Below are 14,582 nucleotides of genomic sequence, written 5' to 3' on the forward strand. Positions count from 1 at the left end.
GTAGCCGGAATTCTGACTGTTTCCCATTTATACCCAGTGTCCTCCAGTGCTCCTTTTGCTTCTGCCTATTAGTGTGTTTCAAGCAAAGTTTTTTTTTTTTTTTCTTTTAAGGTTTATTTATTTTTTTATTTGTATGAGTGTTTTGCCTACATTTGTGCCTGGGCACCACATGTGTGCAATGCCCATGGAGCCCTGAAGAGGGTATCAGATCCCCTGGAACTTGAGTTACCAAAAATTTTAAGGAGCCATGTAGGTGCTGGATACTGAACCTACATCCTCTGGAAGAGCAGCCATTGTTCCTAACCTCTGAGCCATCTCTTCAGCCCTTTGGGCAAAATTTTAAGAAAAGACTGAATTAGCCTGGAAAATTACACCCCTTTAAAAATACAGTAGTGACTGGGTACATTGGCACATGCCTATAATACCAGCAGATGCCGGGGATTGTCACAAGTTCAAGGCCAGGTTAGTCTACATTGAGAGCTCAAGGCCAGCCAGAGCATCATGGTAATATTTGCAGTGGCTTAGTTCATTAACGTTGACCTCTTTCTGTGGAACATAAACACACAGGTAGTTGTAGTGTAGTAGGGAGACTGAGGTAAGTTTATCAATCAAAGGTCAGGTATGATGGAGGGAAAATATTGTCAGAGAGCAGTGGGCATCACCCTACCTCAATGACAACACATTATCAAGGAAAGTTTTACTTTAAGGTGAGCATTCCTAGCAAAAGGCAGAGTGAACCATAAACAGGCCAGAAAGGGACAAATAACCTTTAGGAATACTGAAAAATTGGTTTGGGGTAGACTAGACACTTAAGAAAATTCTAATAATATGAAGATTTTTGCCGTCTTAAAATTTAGCCTCCCAAGTGGCAGGACCATGCTTTTGGACAGATAGGACGATTTCACATAATTTTTCTGTTTATTTCCAAAGGCCATGCGTAGTCATGAAGGAAATGAAGCCCAGGTTTGTTATTTCATAATTCAGTTGCTGCTGCTCAAACCAAATGACTTCAGAAACCGAGTGAGTGATTTCGTGAAGGAGAACTCGCCAGAGCACTGGCTCCAGAATGACTGGCACACCAAGCATATGAACTACCATAAGGTACTGGCTCTAACTGTTGTTCTGGGCTCTGCAAAGCAGCTGTGCAGGGTTCGGCTACTCGATTAGGCAGATTTCCTTGTGGTTCTGTTGTTTCCTTTATGGTCAGTATGGAAGCAAATTAGCTGTAAAGTTATGCTAATGAATAGGAATAAATTGGAACTGCACTTTTCACAGACATGGTTACATATAAAATGGAGAAAGCTAGAGTAAAATTAATATAGTGTTTCTCCTGGGGAAGCTGGGGTATCACTGATTTGGGGAGCATATGCTTAGCATATACCAGTTCCCAGCACCAAAAAAATCAAAGATTGCTGTTTTTTTTTTTAATTAATATTTATAGCCGAGTGGTGGTGGCACACACCTTTAATCCCAGCACTCGAGAGTCAGAGGCAGGTAGATCTCTGAGTTCGAGGCCAGCCTGGTTTCCAGAGCCAGATCCAGGACAGCCAGGGCTACACAGAGAAATCCTGTCTTGAAAAACAAAAAGATTAATATTTTCAGTTTTTACGTAGCTATTTAAGCAAGCTTTTCCAAGATACTCTAAATGTCTGTTTCCTCACCCACAGAAATATCCAGAGAAGCTGTATTTCGAAGGCCTGGCAGAACAGGTTGACCCTCCTGTACCAATCCAGTCCCCCTATCTGCCCATCTACTTTGGAAATGTGTGTCTCCGGTTCCTTCCGGTGTTTGATATAGTAATCCACAGATTTTTAGAGTTACTTCCAGTATCCAAATCACTGGAGACCCTCCTGGATCACCTGGGGGGCTTATATAAATTCCATGGTGAGTTGGTTTATGTTTAAATTCCTTCTGGTACCTTTATGAACCAGCAGGCTGGGCACTGCCATGTGGTAACAGTGATTCTGCAGGTTGTAAAGTGTTCAAAGGTAAGTGCTGTGAAGTGATGTCGTAAAGATATCATAAGATGCACAGCGTAGAAACGAAACTCAGAGCAGGGTGATTTTACTATAAACAAAATGCATTTTGGTAGGCTTCTGAGTTCCAGTTTGAACTTCTGATTGTCAATGATTTCTTTGAGTAGGAGGGATGAAAAATATATGAGTCAGAAGGGGTGTTTTTTTTTTTTTTTTTGGGAAAACCCTGGTGGTAGAAAAAAAAGGGCATATTTGAAGGAAAATTGCTTCATTGGACTGAGTTAAGAATGTTTACTTAGGCGCTTCAAAATAAGGCTGGAAAAGGAAATATACCTGAGTGCATGGTCAGGTATATTTTATGCCATTAAATGGCAGTTTGGGTTTTATAACCTAGAGATGGTATTCATTGGAAGTCACTGAGTGAGATAGAAGCCTGGGAACCAGTATTTTAGAAAGGTGAGGTGTGGTGCACAGTGCATCTCAGGAGGATGTCCTTTCAAGGCTGCCTCAAAGAGCTGGTGTGTATTAACCTCTCAGAAAGCCACAGACTGTGAAAACAAAAGAGCCAGGAACACGGCTCACTTGGCTGGTGCTTGCTTGGGAGACCATTGAAACTCTGGCCTTAAGACTGGAAACTGGAGCGTGATGCAGGCTATGACACCAGTGTGAAAGGCTCGGGGTAGCCACTGTGAGAAAAGGTTTCCAGTGGTAGTTGTCAGTCCTTGATCTACGGAATCTTCCTTGAAAGCAGAAGTATATAACTGCGGAGGCAGTGTCAGGTTCAAGGAGGACTGTCTGTAAGAACAGCGCTCTCTGGATATGGGAATGTGGTGTATAATGTGGTGTACAATGCGTATGCAGTAAAAGGCCCACTGTGTCTGCAGAGCTTCTTGCAGTGTCTGAGCAAGCAGTATTGCAGATGCTTAGGTTCCCTTCCTGAGATGCTGTTCTGGTTTCGTGCTCTTTGCCTTCGTTGTTGTTTGATTACAAATGCAGTGCAGTATTCTGTACTGGATTCTTTCTCCCATTTCCTGCATTAAGGTTGACTCTTTTTTTTTTTTTTTGGTGTTTTGAGACAGAGTTTCTCTTTGTAGCTGTGGAGCCTGTCCTGGAACTCACTCTGTATGTAGCCCAGGCAAGGTTAACTCTTAGTGTCAGTACATAACGACCTGCCTCTTACTGTGATCATTTCCCAGTCCTTTGTTTATGACTGTCTTAACAGTTTCTAACCTTTTGCAATGGGAACAGGACCGTAGATGACATTTTTGCTTTCTGTCATTTTTACACAATAAATTTACAGAGGTGAAATTGTTCACTCAGAATAATGACCATTCTTAAATACTATGTATATTATTAGGAATCTTTTGACTGACTTGGGATTAAAGTTCTTATTGTATGCAGTTGTCCAGCATGTGAAGCAATGTCATAATCTTCTTAGTTGTTTGTATGTAGTGTTGAAAGCACCCGGTTCACTTTTTACACTTGACAATAACCTGATAAACATGATGACCTGTTTTCTTCTTGGCAGACCGACCAGTGACTTATCTGTATAATACTTTGCACTATTATGAAATGTGCCTGAGAAACCGTGACCATCTCAAACGAAAACTTGTCCATGCAATCATTGGCTCCCTCAAAGATAACCGGCCACAGGGCTGGTGTCTCAGTGACACTTACTTGAAGCATGCTATGAATGCACGGGAGGACAACCCTTGGGTTCCAGAGGACTCCTACTATTGCAAGCTGATTGGTCGGCTGGTAGACAATATCCTTTCTTCTGTCATATTTCTTCCTGACTCTCTAGAAATAGCAGTGTTTTAGCTCGTGAGAACTGTTTTTAAGGTAATGCTTTTATGTACTTCAAAACCTCATTTTCGATTTTTTTCTTTGAAACAGAGCCTCTGTGTTGCTCAGGCTGATCTCAAACTCCATGCCTTGAGCAATCTTCCTGCCTCAGCTCCCCCAGGAACTAAGACTGAGTGGACACCACCGCACCCACCTTCAGTTCTTCTGATGTGTGTGTGTGTGTGTGTGTGTGTGTGTGTGTGTGTGTGTTTATTTGTTTTGAGACAAAGTCTAATTAGTCATGGCTGGCTTGGAACTTGCTGTGTACACCAGGCTGGCTTTAGACTCATGGATCTGCCTCCCAAATGCTGAGGTTAAAAGCGGTCTTGATGATTATGTTATCTCTGTAAAAATTTTGAAATCTTAAATTGTATCATCATAGTAGATAGGAGGGAATTTTCTCTGTTGCTACTTAAACTTAAGAACAGACTGTATAAACATTTGTTTCAAAGTAGGAAATCCTACTTCTGTATAGTATACTATGTCTTAGAGTGCAGGTGTGTAGGCAGAGTTTTTCTCTGTCTCAGCAGTCACTCCCAAATAACTACATAACGACTTATTATTACTTATAAATGCTCAGCCAATAGCTTAGGCTTGTTTCCAGCCAGCTCTTACAACTTAAATTCACCCATTTCTATTAATCTATGTGCTGCCCAAGGCTCGTTTACTTCCTCTATGAACTTCCCATGTTGCTTCTCAGTATCTGGCTCACAACTCTGGAGATTCCACCCTTTTTCTTTCCAGCATTCCTCTTCCCCAAAAATCCTGCCTGGCTGTCAGCACATCAGCCTTTTATTAAGCAGTGAGAGTAATATATATTCATATTGTACAAAAAGATTGTTCCACATCACAGATGTCTGTTTGCTCCTGGAGAGCATTCGTCATGTTGCTCTAAGTGAATCCTTTAGACCCAGGTGTAGTGGTACATACCCCTAATCCTGGCACTTGAGAGGCAGAGGAGGGAAGATTTCTAAAAGATCAAGGCCAGCCTGGGCTACATAGCAAGACCATACCTCAATCAATGAATTAAATAAATATTAAATCCTTGAGTACTTTCAAAGCATACTGCTGCTAATAGACAGTAGTTAAACTTTGAACTACATAGCTGTTGTGTTGATGTTTTTATTTCTTCAGTTTGACTTCATGTGTACAGTTATCAGCAAATCCACATAACATGTCTGCATACCATACCAGTGTTGTTTTCATAAACAAGGGAATATATTCCCTAAGATAGAAGGATTACACATTTTAAAATAATTTTTGTGTGAAATTGTCCTATAGCTGTAAAAGAAATAGGCTGAGGAAGCCTGGGGACACCCTGATCCTGTCTCCTGCTGGTATAGTGTCTGTTTTAAGAGTCACTTGTAAGAGTGACTGCTTGTGTTTTGTGGTTATTGCTCAATGTACTTCAGTCATGCCGAGTACTTACCTTGTGTTTAATTTGTGTTTATCCTTTTATGTATTAATTGCAGTTAAATCACTTCTTGACAGCTCATAATCAGATAAGTTGTTAATCAAATGAGATGCTTACATTTGAAGCATTGTGAAATTTGTGAACATTCTATAAATGTGTCATTAATCTCAGAATGGTCAAATTGTTTTTGCCTTAATCGTTTGCACCCATGGCTGGCAAGTCTCCTGGGCCCTTCCCAAACTGTGACTGGAGATTCAATGAGTTCCCCAACCCTGCTGCCCATGCTCTGCATGTCACTTGTGTGGAACTCATGGCCTTGGCAGTTCCAGGCAAAGATGTTGGGAATGCCCTTCTAAATGTCGTCCTGAAAAGGTCTGTGTCCTCTTTCATGTAGTGAGAGCCAATTGACTGTTGAAGCTGTTACTGTCAGACAGACCTGTGCTCCAAATTGAGCACTGTGCTCCAAATTGAGCACTGTGCATGATACTCATCTTTTGGTTCCCAGTCTCATCTTCGTGGTGTACATGTAAGAGAATGAATGCTGGTCAGATTTAGAAGATCAAGGTTTGTTCACACTGATGCCTCTCATCACCTGCTTGAGAATTCATTTAGGACTGATGGTAACTTGTCACTAATATGTCTCTACAGATCACCAGGAACGGGGATAGTGCTAGACAGTGGGTTAAATCCCCAGCTACACCCCCAACTCCCACAAAAAGAAAGTCTTTAAAAATCAGCAAAGAGTAAGGAATAATGACTGGGAGAAAGTTTAAGTGAGTTCAAATAGTCTTTCGTTAAACACAACTGTTGTTAAAGGACACACACACACACACACACACACACACACACACAGAACTTATTTTGTATGTATTCATTTTTCAGTTAAATGGCCATTGTTGTTTGGAGTTGATCAGTTGTGAATCTTCTTAATCACATTTGTTTTCAAAACAAGGTCCTTGGGCAATCATCACAGAATGTTTTAGTAGTTTACATTTTTTTTCTGTCTGCTTGCAGTCAGCCCTTGGTGCCGAGAGAGAACATTACAGCATGGATGAACGCTATTGGTTTGATCATCACTGCCCTCCCAGTAAGTTCCTGGCTGTGGTCCATACCTCGTGATACAGTGGAGCTCACTGTTGTCACGGTTGTCGTCCAGACAAACATGTATACAGGGTGAGCCTACACTGGGCTGCCACGCGAGTCAGTGAACCGGTTTGTTCTTCAGTCTCTCATGCCTTTGTAGCTCAGCTGGCAGAGTGCCTGCCCAACATGCATGAAGCCCTGGGTTTGAGAACCAGCAGCACAGAAACTTGGTGTGGTGGCACACACCCATAGTCCCAGCACTGGGGAGGTAGAGGCAGGGAGATTGAAGTTTCCAAGTCATCCTCAGCTACAGCTTCAGTTTGAGGCTAGCCTGGGCTACCTGAGACCCTGTCTCATCACTATTCTTTTGCCGTCCTGCTTCAGTTCTGAATGTATCTACTAGACTTAGCAGTCTCTGCCAGTACCAACCCACCTATCCAGCCTTTATTTCTATCTCATACTCTGATCTGTTTGCAGCCAATTAACGTGTTCTGTATCCAGCCATTCCTCCTCACACTGTGCTCAGTGAGAAATGTTTTAGGTCTAGTATGTTAGTAAGTAAGACATTGTGCCAAAGGTCCCCCTCTTCCATCATCTGCTAGCTTCTCCAGCACACGTGAAGTCTCCCTTCTCCGACCTCCTCGTTGTCTCTCGAGCTTGAATAGTGTTGATTAGCACCATGCTCTCTACTTTGGGGTAGCTCTGTGAATCCGTATTTTGTTTACATGCTTTCAGAATATAAATACAGGTGTTTATTTCTGTTCTTTACATGAGTACCAGACTTGTCTGTATAGTAAATATTGGTAAAGTCAGTTTACTGCATAGTAAATATCAGACACTAAATAATACACTGGAAAGGTGCAAGTCAACCTTGTTCCCAGGTCAGGCTGATCAGTGCAAAGCCACTCAGCTCTGCTTCACAATATCCGTTCACAGACACAAGCCAGAGAAATGGAAAGCTTTAGTGGATGTGAAAGCTTAGTAGCATATAAACTTTGAGGTCAAATACTGGATACGTGCTTTTTTTTTTTTTTTTTTTTTTTTTTTTTAACCTGACTTGCCTCTGCTTTTAAAGGAACCATACTGGATTGTCCTTCATGACCGGATCGTGAGTGTCATTAGCAGCCCTAGCCTGACGACAGAGACGGAATGGGTCGGCTATCCGTTCCGCCTCTTCGACTTCACCGCCTGTCATCAGTCCTACTCCGAGATGAGCTGCAGCTATACGTTAGCGCTTGCTCACGCCGTGTGGCACCATTCCAGCATTGGGCAGCTCTCTCTCATCCCAAAGTAAGAGCTGGTGTTTCTCAGGAAATGTGGCAGCTTTGCTTTCCTAAGTCTGCCGTACAGGTGGAGTGCGTTCTCATTCGTGAGAACTGCAGAGTAAAGGTGTCTCAGATAGTGGAAGCCCTAGTTAATCAGAAAGCCTCTTTTAGTTCAGAATTGTTTGTTTTCATTTCTTCTATGTGTGAGTAGGACCATCTGCTGTCTCATTTTCCACGGTGGTTTCAAGAGGCTTATTCAGATCTATGCCTTCCCCGGAGTGTAACACAGAAATTGCCTTTGGAACTGAAAAACTGGCCTCAGTCTATTTTCAGAGTCTTTTTGTTGATTATAAAATGCTATCAATTAGATCTAAACTTCAGGAGAATGGCATTTTCCTAAACTCTCTTTACCTTTTAGATAACTCACCTGTCGTTTAATGCCTGCACTTTCAGGATTACCTTTCGATCTGAAGTGATTTCTTTCAGTGATCAATCAACTGAAAATAAGAGCCAGTGAGATATGCAAGATTAATTGCAAGTATTATTGTTACCAGGATAGGGAGATGGCTCAGACTGTAAGAGAGTGTGCTGTGCACACATGAAGACCTGAGTTCAAATCCCCAGAGCACAAACACAAAACCAGACATGGCTCCACATAAGCCTGCCAGCCTAGCTCCAGCTTCAGTGACAGACCCGTCTACGGGAATAAGGGGCGTGACTGAGCAGAGACCTGACGTCCTCTGGTCTCTGCACACTCAGGCATGTATACTCACAGACATACACATATCACACCCACATACATGTGTGGTGGTATTGTGTTCCCCAAAATATTGTGCACCCTAATAAACTTACCTGGGGTCAGAGACAGAACAGCCACTAGATAGACATAGAGGCCAGAAAATGGTGGCACTCACACCTTTAATCCTAGCATTCCAGAGACAGAAATCCCTCTGGATCTCTGTGCGTTCAAGGCCACATTGGAAACAGCCAGGCATGGTGACACACGCCTTTAATCCCAGGGAGTGGTGGTAGAAAGCAGAAAGGTATATAAGGCATGAGGACCAGAAACTAGAAGCATTTGGCTGGTTAAGCTTTTAGATGGTTAAGCTTCAGGCTTTCGAGCAGCAGTTCAGCTGAGAGCCATTGGGATGAGGACACAGAAGCCTCCAGTCTGAGGAAACAAGACCAGCTGAGAAGTTGGCCAGGTGAGGTTAGCTTTGGCTTGTTCTGTCTCTCTGATCTTCCAGTGTTCAACCCAATACCTAGCTCAGGTTTGATTTTATTAATAAGACCCTCTAAGATTCATGCTACATACATGTACACAAAAAGCAGTGATATTGTTGCCAAAATTAAATGGAACTTTTAAGAAAAATGATAAAGATATGCTTTTCAGTCTTCTTAAATTCTTTTATAACTAGTATATTGGCATAATTCAAAGAATTCAGTTGACTTCACTTCGTAAGAGGTTTTTATTTTTATCTTCCGCCTTCAGGTTTCTCACTGAAGTGCTTCTCCCTGTAGTGAAGACTGAGTTCCAGTTGCTGTATGTGTATCATCTCGTAGGGCCGTTTTTACAAAGATTCCAGCAGGAGAGAACCCGGTGCATGATCGAGGTAAAGTCTCATCTGGCCTAGTGTAAGTCTGAAAGATGTGGTTCTGGACAGTGTTTTCCACAGGGGAGGTCAGGCACGAGGAGTGACATCAGTGTCATAGGGTCTGGGAGCCATATTGGGGGTTTAATGTACCTGGAGAAGTTTGGTTTCCAGTGCATTGAGCTGGAGATGGCAGGGGCAGTTCGCTGTTATCAAGGAGGAAGTCAGAGTTCAAGTTAAGGGCACAGAAATGCATTTGAGAATTTACAGTGTCATTATTTGAAGTCATGAGACTGGATGAAGTCAAGCATTTCTAAGAAAATGAGCAAGAAGAGAATTTTAAGATCTCTAGCTATCACAGGAACTGGAGAGATAGTTCACTGGTTAAGAGCACTTACTGCTTCTGCTGAGGACCTAGATTCGATCCCCAAAACCTACATGGCTGCTCACAACCACTTGTAATTCTAGTTTCAGGGTATCGGCCTTCCTCCTCTGGCATCTTGAGTACCAGGTATGCACATGGTGCACATATATACACATAAAGTAGACAAATCTTTTTTTAATTAGCTAGCAAATGGAACTAGGAGGTACACTAGAAGCCTAAGCATCCCTGGAGTGCATTTATTCCAGAGATGTTATCTAGAAAGGAGATCCTATTTCTTACTTCTAAGAGATACTAAGTTGTAAAGAAGACTTCTTGGTAGGCCATTCTGTAGCACTGGGATTCCACCCTGAATGCAGGCTTTCTGTAGCTCCTAGGTGCATAGAGATGCGTGACCCCGGACTGTTCTCTGCACATGTGCCATCTTGTGTGCCAGTGTGGGAGACCAGATGTGTTCTGTTGAATAATTTGATCATTTTAGTCATTTAAATAACCTGACATTATTTTTTTGTATAGATTGGTGTAGCATTTTATGACATGCTGTTGAATGTAGACCAGTGCAGCACACACTTAAATTACATGGACCCCATCTGTGACTTCCTGTATCATATGAAGTATATGTTTACTGGTGACAGTGTAAAAGAGCAAGTAAGTTAATTTTTTTTTACTTTTTAATGATGTTTGACCTATCAAACTTGAATACATAGTGATAAACATTTTTGTTTGAGTGAGTATTTTAGTTTGAGTTTATTTTTGTGAGGTACCTCTTAAGGCCAGAAGATAACATTATTCTAGATACAGTGATAAAAAAAATGATCTCTTTGACTTTTCACTGTGATGTTTGAAACAAAACATCTGAAAAAACCCTAAGGCATCAGTGGGCAGTAGTCTCATTCAGTGGTCATCTCACATGGGGAAAGCAGTGTGGTGTGGCCAGGAAGACCCCAGAGGGTGTGTGTTCTTAGTGAAGGACGCTCCCTTGCCCCACTGATTAGGGTGGTCTCTGGAACATTGAACACACAGTGGCACAGCTAGAAGTCAAGCCAGGCTGGTCAAGAGATTGGCGTATGGAGAGTTTCTGAAGAACATGAGGATTCTTAACCTGAATAACCAAGTCCCAGGGAAATGTTCCCCACCATTTGGAAGGTTTCCGTCTGGAGTGTTAGATTTGTTCAGTATCACATGACACAGCCTAAGGTCTGTGGATAATGATATAGATATGGAATTGGAAGGGATACACACAGACTCAACATGTGAAGAGGCACTTCCTTGGTCATGCATGTGTTTCCCATGTGTAAGAAACCATCTGAGCACTTTTGGGGTGGCAATGTGGCAGATAGGTGAGGTACACCCCTTTCTTCTAAATACTTGACTGCTGTCCCCCCTTTCCTGTGGGGCAGTTATCATGTTTAGTGCTGTTGGAATTTTCTCCTAATTAGCTCTGTGAACAGTACAGAGAAGTGGGTTTTGTTGTAGCATCTCCACGCTTGCATGTATGTTCTTGAGCATGTCTGTCAGAGAGAAAGGTAATCACTGTGTCAGCGTGTGCATGCCGGTCTACATTCCTCACTTGGAGCTGAGACCAGGGCGGCATGGGCTACTGTATGCCTTCTCGGCGTTGTTGGAGTTAATAATCTCCCTCGGAAGGAGGGAGGGAGAGAGGGAGGAAGGAAGGAATTTCTTTTAGTGTCTGCTTCTGTTAAGACACAGAAAAGTAGGAGAACTGATTAGTGCTTTTTAAAACCAAAATGTATTCTTTATATTTGGACTTAAACTTTGACAAGGGAATAAAGCAAAAAGAAACATTACTGGCAACCTGATCTTTCCTCCTAAGATCAAAGAACAGTAAAGCTAAGAAGCTGGGAGACTGGTGCATTTGTCTCCTTAAAATACTTCCGGAGTGCATCTGATACCGTGGAGGCTCTGGTGCTTCCATCTAATGTGTGTGATGAATCCAAGTATAAAATCAAGAAAATAGCTTTGGAGGTAAATGTTACAAATGTTAGTTATCCAAAAAACTTTAAAATCTAAGTATTCTTCCTGCTTCTGCTAGCATAACATTTGGGAAGGATAACCAAGTTGTTCAATGTATACAGCTTCTAATGGGAACAGTTCTAGTTGTGGATAGCAGGATGGATAACTGGGCGGGCAGATGGCTGGTAAGTTCTTGAAGTGCATGCATAGACAGATAGGCATATAGACACCTCATGTACATATACGTTGTGTGTGGCTGGGAGACTATATACGCTTGCTTGTATAAGAAAAAATCGTATCTGTTTTGTAAAACTTCCTGAAGGGACTCTGGCCGGCTCAAGGGTGGCCAGCATGGCTCTGGCAGGCCTTGCCCTCCCCGCATTCCCGCTCCCTTGCTAAAAGCCATTAGATTACATTCCTAAAGCTAGCCGCCAAGGTCTGTTCCCTTATTTGGCCACTTCCCCCCTCCCCCTGAGACTGACCACCAAGGTCCAGCAATCAGAAGCCCCCTTTGGTTCACCTAATTAACATGCCCAGTTAAAATTAAACACCTCATCCTAACACGGGGTTTCCTCTCGTATCTTTCTAAACCGCCATTTTCCTGGGTGCCCTGTCTGTCTGCTCTCTATCCAGAGGCTGTCCTTTGTCCCTGTGGGACAAATAACCATACCCCCTTTCCCTTGCTCTCTTCCCTTTCTCCCTCGTCCTCTGTGTCCTGTCTTTGTCTCTTACTCTATGTCCTTCGTCCTTCTGAGGTAAATCTCCTTTGTGCTGAGAACTTGGCCTTGGGGGCTAACGCTTCCTTTTTCTTCCTGTCTGCCAGCCCCCCTGTATGTAATGTACTGTTGAAAACTGGAAGTCACTTCTGTAAATGGGAAGCTCTTTGTGTGTTCTTTTTCTTAATTGTATTCTCGTTTCTTAGGTAGAGAAGATTATCTGTAATTTAAAGCCAGCTTTAAAGCTTCGTCTCCGATTCATCACACACATCAGCAAGATGGAGCCAGCGGTGCCTCCCCAGGCCCTCAACAGCGGGTCTCCAGCACCTCAGTCCAGTCAGGTGCCACCATCTCTACCAGTAACTCAGTGAAAGCCGAGACGCTGTGGTGAAGAATGCTTCTGCCTGCGAAAGTGGACTCACGTCTTCTAAATCTGAACACGGCGCACTGTGCTGATGGGACAGAAGCAGCCGCATGTTCAGATTGGTTTATTCTGATTCAAATACTGGATCTCTCGACACCCTCGGAGTTCCTTCTCCCTGTCTGTATTTCGTCTCTAAGAGATTAAGTAAGCTACATGTTGTTCATATTCATAAGTGTGTTCAGAGTCCCTAGGAGCAGGGGCTTTCTATAATTAAGTGGCTTTTACCAGGCACTCTCAGATTTCTTGTTTCAGCCACTTTTTAAATTATTGTAAGGGACATCTTCACATTTCATACACGTTGTCTTAAAGACATAACACATGTCAAATGGTCATTACAAACCCTTTTATACAAATGTCCTCTGTTACGTCTTTAGAGCCTTTTTATTAATTAAAAGGCCTATGTTTACAAGAACAAACGAGGTTTCATACTCTTTTTTAACTGGCTGTAAAATTTAACTATAAATTTTAAGTTTGCAAATATTTCCAAATAAAAGATGTAAAGTTTCTACCAAAGTATAGAAGAGTTTTGCCTTTGCACTGAACTTTCTGTATAAAATGAGTTAGAAACCTTGTAAGAAAATAACATGAGATGTATAAATTTAAATAAAGCCATGCTCAAATGTTTGATTCCCTGATCTATTTTTGAAATACATTGTGTGCCTTTCCAGATTCATACTCACCTGGCAAATGATAAGATTCTTCAAATTTTCTGAATTTTTATAACTTCCCAAATTTTAAATGTAGTGCACATTTTAGTTCTTTGGGGTTTGTTGATTTTTGAGGTGCTAATTTAAAGGGAAATGGCATTTTGAAAACCTTGAAAGCCAGTAAAGTCGAATCAATTATATGATATCTTTAATGACCTAATATGAGCACCCGCTGCTTGGAGACTAAGGCAGCCTTTGTGTCTGCACTACAGATGTTAACATCATCACCTGGGAATCTTGAGTTATTCTTTGTAAAAAATTAGGATAATAAACTTAGTTGGCTACATGTCATATTCTTACTATGAAGTATGTTCCTCTTAGACCTTTATTTTTGTAGTTCATGTCCTTGCAATCACTAAATCTTTATTTGCCATGTGTAACTATCTTAAAACATATAGTGGTGTCATTAATGTTTCTAGGCTAATAAATATTCTTCTCCAGAAATTTTATAGTAGGAATGATTCCAAATGTTACTTTTTTTTTTAAATTTCTTACACATTTTTATTTAACTAATAGTCTCAATGGGAAAAAAAAGGTCTTGTATCTCCATTGTAATCTATAACTAACTGGATTTCAATATAATACTAATCAAATAATTATTATGAGATATAAGAAGTCTTAGATTTCTAACAAACTTTTGTTATATTGCTTTACTTCTTATGCCTTGTTGGAACTAGACTAATCCTTCCAAATAATACAAAAGTAGAAATTCTGTTTTTCTCAGGAAAACTATCAAACTACAGTGATGCTGATGAAGGTTATGCAGGGCTATACTATAATCACATAGGACAGAGTTGTCCTGATGTGTTCCCATGTACAGCAAGCAGCTGTGCAGAATCAGGGTGGTTTGTCAGTCACACTTACTCTGTGGGAATCGGTACTGAGCCAAAACAGATGGCGTTAAATTTGAGTTCTTGGACAGGAAGCTACAATCGTTTCTTCATCACCAAATGTTACTCTTAACATAGTCTCAGTGTATTCTTTGTACCTCAGTGACTAGTTCTCTGTGCTTTGAGGTGGGAATATTTGACCCTGGAATTTATATTATATGTATTTGATATATTATCTATTACATAATTTATATATTTTATATATAATTCTTATATATTTGATATTAAACAGGAGAATGAAATGCAGTCTTACCACTTTCTCAAGGGCATATACATACTAATCAATTTGTTAAAGATTCAATTTTCCCTCTCTA

General features: G+C 41.4%; 1 protein-coding gene across 3 annotated transcripts in view; it reads left to right on the plus strand.

Moving 5' to 3' along the window:
• The window catches only part of Med23 (mediator complex subunit 23), a 45,885-nt gene extending 32,587 nt beyond the window's left edge, over positions 1-13,298 (plus strand). For all 3 annotated transcript variants that reach the window (XM_052751193.1, XM_052751194.1, XM_052751195.1), the window contains 9 exons: positions 931-1,101; positions 1,668-1,884; positions 3,505-3,741; positions 5,442-5,607; positions 6,250-6,322; positions 7,394-7,608; positions 9,076-9,196; positions 10,074-10,205; positions 12,454-13,298. In XM_052751193.1, coding sequence (XP_052607153.1) covers positions 931-1,101; positions 1,668-1,884; positions 3,505-3,741; positions 5,442-5,607; positions 6,250-6,322; positions 7,394-7,608; positions 9,076-9,196; positions 10,074-10,205; positions 12,454-12,618 — 1,497 coding nt within the window. In that variant the 3' untranslated portion in view covers positions 12,619-13,298. The remainder of the gene's footprint in view (positions 1-930; positions 1,102-1,667; positions 1,885-3,504; positions 3,742-5,441; positions 5,608-6,249; positions 6,323-7,393; positions 7,609-9,075; positions 9,197-10,073; positions 10,206-12,453) is intronic.
• Positions 13,299-14,582: the final 1,284 nt, after the last annotated feature.

This window comes from Peromyscus californicus, unplaced genomic scaffold, assembly GCF_007827085.1.
Source record: "Peromyscus californicus insignis strain IS unplaced genomic scaffold, ASM782708v3 Scaffold_22__1_contigs__length_63687245, whole genome shotgun sequence".
In the NCBI taxonomy this organism is placed as follows: Eukaryota; Metazoa; Chordata; class Mammalia; order Rodentia; family Cricetidae; genus Peromyscus; species Peromyscus californicus.